The 11,387-nt window shown below is 42.0% G+C and overlaps 1 protein-coding gene across 1 annotated transcript in view; it reads left to right on the forward strand.

Annotated features, from left to right (window-relative positions):
• The window catches only part of FEZ2 (fasciculation and elongation protein zeta 2), a 36,707-nt gene that overhangs the window by 18,339 nt on the left and 6,981 nt on the right, over positions 1-11,387 (forward strand). The window contains exon 6 of the mRNA XM_023746233.1: positions 10,568-10,648. Coding sequence (XP_023602001.1) covers positions 10,568-10,648 — 81 coding nt within the window. The remainder of the gene's footprint in view (positions 1-10,567; positions 10,649-11,387) is intronic.

Consider the following 11,387-nt stretch of genomic DNA (forward strand, 5'->3'; position numbering starts at 1 on the left):
CTTCTGTGTATCCACTGCCTTTTTGCAGAGTGGCCCTCCTTTCTTCTTTCTCTGTACACTTAGGGGATTTTCTTTAAGCTCATCCTTCAAAATCATGGTCAAGCATTGTCTTCCTCTCTTAGAACCTTCCTCAAGACTCCCCCTCCTTCAATGTGGGATTGATTCCTCTCTCCTTTTTGGGTTAGTATTACTCCTCTTAATGCGTTCTGTTAGCACTGTCATGCCATAGTGCAATTTTTTTGTTTTGTTTGTTTTTATGTTGGTTTGTGGTATGGTTTTCTAAGGATAGGAAATGTGACTTTGTTTTCTTGGCATCCTTACGTCCAACATTAGGAACCTAATACATTTCTGCTGAATAAATGCCTAAATGAAAGATCAACTTGCGAATGTGTACTTTTACCTTGGGTCTATTTGCTAGGTGCCAAACCCCTGGAGGCTGAACAGAATATTAAGAGCTGTTGGTGAAGAGCTCTGTTTGAATCCTGCTTCTGCCACTGGGAACATACCCCTCTGAGCTCCAGAGGGATTAAATGAAATCAAGTATGTGCAAGTCTAGCGTTATCCTGAGTAAATGCTAGTTATTATATGTCCAACTGCCCACTAGACATTTCTACCTGAATATCTTGTAGGAATCTGAAATTTATCATATCAAACCAAGTTACCATTTTCCTAAAGTTGAAAGAAGGTAGCGGAGAAGTGTCAAAGGGGCTGATCCGTGCCTGCCCCCTCCTTTTCTAAGTAGTTGTGCTTGAAAGGATGAAGTTTGCCTTGTACACATACTCGAATGTAAATGTAATTTGTTGATCGTTGCTATTACTCTGCATTTTACTTTATTGCAGAAAGCATTCCTAACAGTGAGTGTAGGGCTGTACAATGGAAGGCCATTGTAGGGCGGAGAGAATCCTGGCTGTGTCATGTTTATGTTTTAATAATTTACACCTATGAATTATGCAGTGGAACAAATTCACTTTATGAAAGATAGCATTGCTTAGAGAAATACATATCCAGTTTTTAATATTTTACCATTATCTATTGTTTGTATTTTGCAATGGGTTTTTGGTGTATCATGACCCAGCAGTTACTGTAATAAAATCAGGAGTCGAGTCCTGATTCCTTTATGTCCTGGAGAGTTTTGTTAATTGTTTGTTAATATAATACAAGTTTGAGTAAAAACCATAGTATGCCAAGAAATTGTATTATTATTACATATTTAGTTTAGAGTATCCTTAAGTATCAGGAAAGAATTTATAAATTTTTAGGATTAGTTATTTTACTCTAGTTTTAGTGTCTCTGAAATGTTTGGCAATACATAATTTAATTAGCATATTAATTTATATAAAAATTTAAAAAGATCTTTAGATACAAAAATATTACATTATTTGATACTATTTCACTTAATTCCTAACTTTGAAAATCTTCACATCTTTCTGCTCTGAGACTGAACTTATAAAATAGTAGTTTAATAGTCAAGACATTTTCAAGTACTTATTTATTTTGTATAATTTATATTTTCCTAGATCTGATTTTTTGAGAAAATTATCTTTTGTAGAATTTGCATTTATAATTGCTTTATAGTTCACATTAAAATTATTTGATTTGAAGAAGTGTCAAAATAAGCAAAATCAATTTTTACATCTTAAGTAATATCTTAATAATTATTTGAATAATTGTACTTGGTAATTTTTAAAAAATAATTCTTTACTGTTGAAAGTATTACACATGCTCCCTTCCCCCCACCCTCATCCCAGGCCTCTCTCACCTTCCTATTGTCTGTGTCCATGGGTTATGTATATATGCATACCAGGTCTTTGGTTGATTACCTCTCACCCCCCCACCCCTCCATTACTTCGTAATTTTTTTACATTTAACTATTGCTTTCAATTCTGTTTTCTCATGTTTTTTATTTTAAGAATTTTAATTTATTAAAAATGAAAACTGCTTTATTTATTTTTAAAATATATTTTTATTGATTTCAGAGAGGAAGGGAGAGGGAGAGAGATAGAAACACCAATGATGACAGAGAATCATTGGTTGGCTGCCTCCTGCATGCCCCACACTGAGGATCAAGCCGGCAACCTGGTCATGTGCAATCGAACCATGACCTCCTGGTTCATAGGATGATGTTCAACCACTGAGCTACACCAGCTGGGCAAAAGCTACTATTTTAGAAATTAATTTTGAAAATTGTAAAACTACTGACAATGATGTGATTTATAAATAATAATAATTATATTTAATTTCGCTATTTTAGAAGTCATGAGTATAAAGAATATTAATGGAATAGGAGTATAGTTTGGATCAAAAGCATTTCTTAATTGCTTTTCCTAACCTTTTTTTCTGACATTGAGCTTTGATATTGAAAGTTTTAAAAGATTTTCTGGCTAGTTAGAGATCTGTACCAGTTGGTAACAGATGAGGCTAAAAATTTGGTAGCAGAAATAGTCTGAATTTCCTGGCTTCCTGATTAGTTTTGCTTCTTTGTCTTGGATCCTGCTTTCTGTGAAATTAGTTGACCTGTGCTGGGCATAGAGTGGGTCGATATGTTTAGGACTTGATAAAAGAATTAACAAACTTCGACACTATGTCTGATTCTAGTTGCCTTTCAGTTTATGTAGTGTGTTCTAGCTGTATTCTTTCTGTTGTTAAGAGAGACCTTGAATTACTAAAAGGGTTACTTGTTTTCTGCTTTAGCTTTTTGGCTGATTTCTATATTCAGTCATAGACAGTAGTGTCTTTTCTTCATGTTATCTTCAGTCCTTAAGCTATGAGACTATAATCAGGAACTTGTTATTTCTCAGTTGTCATTTTATTCAATGAGGAGAAATTGAAATACTGTTTTTACTGTTCTGGAGAGAGGTAGAAAGATATGGTTATTTCTCCATGGGAATTTTGTCCCAAATGTTATTCTAGCCCTTTTAAAGGAATAACCCAGACATTTTTTTGAATATTTTTATTTGCTGAACACTTGCTAAAATGCTTCCCCTGGATGATCTCATTGAATCCTCACAACAACCCTATGAAGTAGACATTATTATTATTATTTCTGCTCTTTCATAAATGAGTAAGTTTAGATCCCAAAACCAGTATGCATGGGAGCGAGGCTGTGCAGAGCTATGCAGGGCTCGGTGCAAGGATGACACCCCCTTTTCAGTTCTGAGTTCTGTGGGCCTGTTGTGGATGGGCTTGTGGATCTTGGTTCATTATAGATTTAAAAATAATCATCTGTATCTTGTTTACACTTTGTTGCTCCTGGTTTTGTCTGAGAACAGTTTCTGAAGAATGGCTGATTTTGAGACTGTTCATACTGACGCACCCAGGGGAGGAAATGGTCGCGGGACACTCGTGAGTGTTCTCAGCACCATTGTGCGATCGAAGCCCCTTGTTTTGTGCGCCCCTTCCCCGCCCGGCCACTTTGGCACTGTCAGTGCCGAGGGGAACAATGAGCGAATACCATGGTGCTTAATCATTTTCCTGCTCTACATGGGCTCCTCTCACCAGTTCCATCCCGAGAGGGCGTGTGCAGAGCTGTTGGCCGCTTCGTAGAGGTCGGGCGGGGAGAGGGTGCATGGTCTTCCCTCTGGCCCAGTTAGGAACCACGGGCGCCTCATGTCACTGCATCGGCTCCCAAGGCTGTCAATGTAGTCTTTCTGAGTGAGGTGAAGGTTCCTGAAAAGTAAACGTGATCTGTCTCTGAGGTTTTATCTTTTTAAGATTCATTTTGCCTTCCCAAAGGTCTTGTGTTTTGTTTTTTTGAATTTACTGGGAGGTCATAAGGCAGACTGTTGTGTGCTCTTCAGGGTTCTTTCCCCGTTTCTTCCTCGTCTCACCGCCTAGTCTTTCCTACCCTTGATCCATCTGATTCATTGATCTTCTTCTGCTTGCTACTCCCTTCATTATCCCAGGGGTTTTATGTTTCTCAGTCACGCTGTCTTACCACGCCAACACCCTTATTTCATCCTACTTCGCTAACCTCACGCTGACTCCCCGGGCCAGCCTCTTCAGCGCCTTTCTCAGAAGGTCGTTGTTCACGCCTTTGACAAATTACTTTGTATCTTGTCATGTCATCTTCCTCCTGTTCACCCTCAGATTATTTTTGCCTTTTAGCTGTTTTAAAAAATGTTGTCTCCTGCAAGACGGCAAGAGGCCTCATGATAAGGTGATCACAGGCTCGGAGACTCTTGGGCTCTGGCCTTAGGAGTGTTCAACGTTGGCTTAGGGACCTCGACAGGTGCCTGCTAGGACCCAGTCCTGTGTCAGATGCTGGGATGGAGAGGGAGATTAGTCTTGCCCCTTCCTCAGAATGTACTCACTTCTTCAGCACAACATGGAGCCTTTGGAGCAGCTGTCTGTGAATAGCGCCTGGCCTTGCCATTCTGTCATCTCAGAGCACTCATGTGTCACCTTTCAGTCCTCTGCTGTGTGTGTGTGTGTGTGTGTGTGTGTGCGCGCACGTGCGCGCTTTCGATTTGTCTTCTTAAAAAAATAATCTGTCTTGGTTGAATTCATAGATTCATAGACTTTGCAGATAAGACCCTTAACAATGATACTTTATGCATCTGTTTTACAGGTGAGGAAACGGGCCTGGGCAGGAGGGACTGCCGTCATGTCAGTTAGTGGCAAAGCTGGGAGAGCCCAGATCTCTGATGTCTAGTTTGACATTTTTCTATCCAACTTGACTGTTGAAATATTTTCTGATTCCAAATACTTTTGACTACGGTGTGATCCTGGTTTCATATAAAAATCTGGAAGAGTAGTGATTGGTAGTGATTGGTGAAGAATTTTGCAGTTTAGGCCAATGACTGTCGATCAAATGCCTCCTCTGTGCTGAGGATGGGCCTGTGCTTTGTGGGCGTGCAAAAGGAGAAGCCATTATTGCTGTCCTTAAAGATTTTGAGAATTGCTGAATTTAACAAAAAAATTATCTATCTGCATCAAACTAAAATTATTCTTTTTTCCCCTGCTGTTCTTCTTTACATCTTGTACCTCATCTCACTTTGACAAAAATTGTAATTATCTTTTTTAAAACTATTATCGGACAAACATATACTGATCTTTAGTTACGTGCCAGGCATGGGTGTAAAGGATAATGAGTGAATCCCAGCCTCCAGGGCGAGCTGCCTGGGCTGGGGATCTGGAGGGCATGCCCTTTACTGCACTGTGTGCAGTATCCTCGCCCAGGCCAGTTTGCCCACCAGGCGTTAGGCAGTATCTGGAAACATTTGTCATTGTCACACTGAGTGAGGTGGGGGCAGTGCCACTGCGTCCTGCTTAGTAGAGGCCAGAGGTGCCGTTTAACACCCTGCAGTGCATGGGACTGCTGTGGCGCAGAGAATGACATATTCAACATGTCAGTGGTGTCACGGTTGAGAGACGTACATGTAGTGTGCGTATTGTTTTTAGTGCTTTTTGTGCCTGGCGTACGTTGCTGTTGCCCCCGTTTGGTTTAGGGGTCTGGGGAGGCTGAGCTGAATCTGCACCCTGAGGACAGGAAGAAGAATAAGGAGGGACAGGCATTCCGAGCATTGGGAGTGGTACGGCACGTCCTGGAGGTGACGTCTGGGGAGCTGCAGGTTAAGGACACCTGGGGAGCTGCAGGTTGGGGACACCTGGGGAGCTGCAGGTTGGGGACACCTGGGGAGCTGCAGGTTAGGGACACCTGTGGAGCTGCAGGTTGTCCATTATGACTTGAAGTTGAGGGAGAAAGATAGAAGGAGAGGAAGTAAGTCAAGAAGAGGGTGTGCAAGTAGCCAAATGGAAGCCAGAGAATGGATGGCTCTGTAAGCCACGCTGCAGCATTTGGTCTTTATGTGGAGGCTATGGGAAACCAAAAAGATGTTGAAGTGGGTTGTTAAGCACGGTCGGATTTGCCTTTTGGAAGGGTAACGTCAGTGTTCCAGAGAGAACTAACTGGAAGGAGACAGCTGGGGCAGAGAGTTGATTCGGAGGCCGTGGCAGTCATGCAGGGAAGGAATGAGGCAAGGAAGTGTCAGGAGGAATGGGGAGAGAGTTGCATTTCAGCGATATAAGGAGGTTGCCTGCATTGGTTCGGGCACCAGGGAAGGGAGGAGTTAGGGTCAGGTCACTCATCTCTGACTTGGCAAATACAGACAGAACACCTGTACCCTTTTTCCAGAGGGAGCGACTAGTATGCGGTATCATCAGCCCTGACTGTGTCCAGCTTCAGGGCACCATCTTGGGGGGCTGGCCGCCCTTCCTGTCAACCCTGGATGCAGCCCCTGATGGTGCAAAGGGCAGGCTTCCCATCCTAACACGTCAGCACACAAAGATGGGAAGGGCAGGGCCGCTGCAGTAAAAACTTACTGGGAGGCAGCGAGGAGGGACATGTCAGGAGCTGCCGTCTCACGTCCTGCTGGAGAGTAGCAGACTCTGCGCCCTGGCCGCACAGGGAACTCCTAGGTCGTAGCTGCTTTGGGTTTGTTGTCTGAGAGGATCTTTTTGGTCCATTGTCCTTTGTAGCTCATCTGGGAGGCTGTGTAAAGTCATGTTTCAGCTCAGATGTTGCCTCCGCAGAGAACTTTCCTCTGACCTCTCAGTACAAAGCAGGCATCCAGTTTGTAGCTGCCCTGTGGGAGCTCTCGGCAGGACACCCGCTGCCTGTGGTTCTCTAGTTCCTGTGCTGGTTTTACTCTTTCTGCCCCTCTTACACTGCAGTGTCAGCGCATGAGGGTGGGAGGGGTTTTGGCTGGTGTGTTCACTTTGAGTCTGTAATACCGCAGTAACATCTGGCTCAATATATATTTTGAAAGAATGAGTAAATGAATGAGAATTATAGAATGCTGAAGGAGGAACAGGTTTCTTATTTTTTTGAAATATATTTTTATTTTTATTTCAGAGAGGAAGGGAGAGGGGGAGAGAGATAGAAACATCAATGATGAGAGAAAAATCATTGATTGGCTGCCTCCTGCACACCCCACACTGGGAATCGAGCCCACAAGCTGGGCCTGTGTCCTAACCAGGAATTGAATTGTGACCTCATGGTTCAGAGGTTGACACTCAACCACTGAGCCACACTGGCTGGGCTTATTTTTTATTTTTGTTTGGTTTTTTGGTGGGAAAGAGAAGGGTGATTTCAGTTTGGATATAATGAGTTTTAGAAATATTGTGCCCTGGCCAGTTTGGCACAGTGGATGGAGCGTCGGCCTGGGGACTGAGGGGTCATTACAATACAGACAGCTATGTTTACTGAGCTTTTCTCATGTGTCAGGCTCTGTTCTTAGCCGTTTACTGATCTTAGCAAAGTGAAACTAGATTTATGGAGGCAAAAGTCGGAACTATTGAATGGGAACATTCAGAGAGGGTGCATGATAAAAAATAGGGGCAAAATCCTGGGGACCCCGGCGTACAGAGATGAGCGCAGAAAGAGGCACCTCTCAGAGAAGCCACCAGAGAGGCGGGGGTGGGGTGGGGCCTCTGGGAGAGTGGTGTCTGGGAATCCAGGGAGCGGGTGAAGGAGGAGAGCTCACAGCATGTCTCAGATCGGAAAAGTGTCCGTGGATCTCAGCATCAAAGACATGCCACCTGGGAGGAGCTGTTTCAGGAAGCCCTGGGGAAGGGAACGAGGCTAAGGGTTGAGAGTTTACAGGTGCCACTGGGAAAGAGCTAGTAGAGAAGGGAGAGTCTGAAAATACAGGGGAGGCAGACAGTGTTACTATGACTCCTGGGGAGGTGGGAGTGGATGGCAACCGGAGCTTTGTTTCTTTGCGTTTCCCACGAGCCTTCTGATTGTCTTGTGTCGTTTTCCCCAGCGGAGCAGGAGGCAGGAGAACCTCCCGGCTGCCATACACTGTGGTCAGGATGCAGGGGCCTGGTTGTCATAGCTCCTGACTCAGCACCTGTCAGCAAAGGGCAGAGGTTCCTTTGCTGCTTTCGCTAGGATCAGCTGTTAGTTTTATATTTTTCCAAGTTACTGTGGCTTCATATGGTTGCACTTTCATTTCTTTCCATGAGGCCTGGAGCTCTGGTTGCATGAAAGTCATCTTTGAGAGGTAGTCAGACCACCAGTAGTTGAATGGCTCAGCAATATTGACAGCTGCACACTTAGTAAGGAAGACTACATTACGTATATGTCTTAGGAATTTAAGAATTTGTATCACTTAGTTGTTGTCCCCCCCCCCCGCCAGAATTAGGAATTAGATTTCCAGCTGGCAAAGCAAAAAATAAAGATAGTGTTTTTAGGATTGCTGCTCAACTATAAAGTGTACTTTAGTTTCTTGATACATGGATTCTAAAACTTTTCGTATTGCTTGAGATTTTCTGAATTTATATCTGGTTTTAGTGTGCCTATAGACAGTGGAGTTAGGTAATATAGAAAATTAAGTATTTTTCCCTTTGTTTTGTTGCTTTTGAAAATAAATATCTTTATTAAAATTTAAAATGAGTTGACATTTACTTGAAAAAGAGTTTCCTATTATTTTTATTATAGATTCTGGAGCCTACAATAAGTCATCTCTTTTGATAATGTGTTTAAAAAGTGTGATCAAACTATACGACAGCATGTGAAAAATCTACAATCTGTAGGTTTTTCTTTTAAAACAAGCCAGTGCCGTCTAAGGTAACAGTTCCGCTGTCAGCAGAGTGAAGCATGTGCAGTCGAGGGGTCTTGCCCAGACCTTGATTCTTGCTAAAACGCAGCCTGGAGGATGGGGTGGGGAGGGAGGGCGACTCGGGAGAAGCAGAGCTGTCTCAGCTCCCACAGGCTGGTCCGACGTGGTGCTCAGAGTCTCAGCAGCGCCACTGCCATGTGACTAATACAGGCACTCTGCTCCTTCCGGGGGAAGCCTTTCGGTGTTACTCAACTTTTTGTTGTCAGGCCTTCTTTATATTCGTAACATTTATTGAAGACCTGAAAGCGCTTTTGTTTATATATAGGCATATTTTGGTTCTATAGGTTATATATTATATACCGATGTTTATCATATCAGAAATTAAAACTCTTAAGAGTTTAACATATATATATATATATATATTTTAAAATATATTTTATTGATTCTTTACAGAGAGGAAGGGAGAGGGATAGAGAGTTAGAAACATCGATGAGAGAGAAACATCGATCAGCTGCCTCCTGCACACCCCCTACTGGGGATGAGCCCGCAACCCAGGTACATGCCCTTGACCGGAATCGAACCCGGGACCTTTCAGTCCGCAGGCCGACGCTCTATCCACTGAGCCAAACCGGCTTTGGCAACATATATATATATTAATTCATTAAAATACCAATAAGAAATTCATTAATGCTTACATAAGTACTATTTTTAGGAAAAATAACTATATTTCAAAAAGTTTAGTGAGCACAATGGCATTGCTCTGCATTTTTGTCAATCTCATTAATACCTGGCTTACTTGAATTCAGCTAGATTTTCACATCTGTTTCTGCATCCAGTCAGTCATTTGGAATACTTAATTCTAAGTTTTTAGAGAATAAGATTTAAAAAAGCAAATTATGTGTTAGTATTTCTAAGAAAATAATTTAGCCTCATGGGCCCCTGAAAAGGTTACTGGGACCTCGTGGGGGATGCCCCGGACCACAGTTTGAGAACCACTGAGCTAAACTATACATTTCTTGAGGGCAGAGACCATTGCCTTGGTTTCTTTTCTTCTGTTCCTGGGAGACTTATAAAATATTCATCTTGATTCCTCAAATGTTTTTACTGAGTCAACTTTCCCCTATGAAATTGCAGGGAACGGAACCATCCGGTGAATCAGGACTGAACTTCCTTTGCAGGATGCCTTTCCCCTTAGTTAGTCATCGTGTAAGAATTAATCTAAATCTTTTGACTCAGCAGCCATTGAGGTGCCACTGACGCTTTTCACTGTGTCTGATGACATGGTAGACTGGCTACAAATCAAGAGAAGACGTTTGGAAAGAAGTAGTCCCTTTTCAGTGCCATGAATTCTAGGAAGTCTTGGGGGTTCTGGGAGAAATAAGCTGGAATTGTTTCCTAGAAACGGAGCGGAAACGTCCTTGCAGAAGAGTTAGGGCCTGGCTGGCACATGCGATCCACTGTGCCCTCCCGGTCGCATTTTCTGCGCCCAGGCAGTGGCAGGTGGCCCGAGAGCAAGTGGGAAGCTGTAGTTGGCTCTCCAAGCAGCAGCATTTCATTTGCCAAGTGCCGTATCAGTGCTCTCCAAACTTACAGTAGAAATATGCACACTCAGGCTGAAAATGCTCGTACTGTTGATGCCAAGTTTTCAGACTTTTGATAAAATGTAGGTAAGCAATATCAAAAGGTATCTTAACAACTATGGTAAATTTTGCATAAAACAAGTATGTGTACAACTTGCAATGTTTGCATTGGAGCAAATGTTAGGAAAAATCTTCATGAATACAGTGGCATAAAAGCAATTGCTTTTGCATTTGACTTGCAAAGAAATGGAAGCAAGAACATTTTAAAAACAGCATGCATTTGTCTGCTTTATCTGAATGAGTAGTGGCATTTTCTAACTGCTTGCCTCTTGGGCACGTAAGTTACTGTGGTACATTCTTACTAATAGTCTTTGCACTTCTTTCTCTGTCCTTCTCTTCCGGGCCGTATATTGCTGCCTGTAGCGCTTCAGCATGGAAGGGATCTCAAATGTCATTCAGAATGGCCTCCGCCACACCTTTGGAAATGCAGGTGGAGAGAAACAGGTGCTCGGTTATCCTTATTTTCCTCATTCTCTGCTCTTTCATTCTCTGTGTAAGTGAAGGTCCTGAAAGCCGGCAGCTTTACTAACTTACTAAGACTGTTGCTTACAAGAGAAATGCAAGTTTATAATGTATAAACTTATATAGAATGAAAATATATAGAAGTTCCCTTTAGGAAAAAGCAGTATAGACTAAATGCATTCTTAATGCATGTTTTAGAGCTTCGTTTTTCACTTTCACCTCTAAACAGATATTAACATATGCATATAACTAATTGCATGTGTAGAATATGTAATTGTGAAAAATAACTAGAATATGCTACTCTAATTCTAAAAGTTTAGAAACAAGATCTCATTTTTGGGAAAGACAATCAGGAGTTGGTATCTTTTGGATTAGTGTTCTAGGTCAGAAATGTCTATGGCGTATATCTTACCTCTTTTTTAATGATATTCATGTGTTTTTAAGGTATATCATATAGTCTGCCAACTCACTTGTTTACCAAAGGCATGAAACATTATTTATACAAATCATACATAGATATGAGGGTAGTAATTTGCTTTTTATTAACAAATTTGTATGATTTTAGAAATACCATGAACACGGGGAACATCTGCATTGAGTATGCTTAAGATTACTTTTCACAATTGGGAAATTTCACTCAAAAAGAAAGCTCTTCAATTGAGCTCTTAGTGAAGCAATGCAAGTGCACAGCATGCAGCTTTTGTAGGCAGTTTATCCAGGA

The sequence above is a fragment of the Myotis lucifugus genome, unplaced genomic scaffold, assembly GCF_000147115.1.
Source record: "Myotis lucifugus unplaced genomic scaffold, Myoluc2.0 scaffold_6, whole genome shotgun sequence".
Classification (NCBI taxonomy): domain Eukaryota; kingdom Metazoa; phylum Chordata; class Mammalia; order Chiroptera; family Vespertilionidae; genus Myotis; species Myotis lucifugus.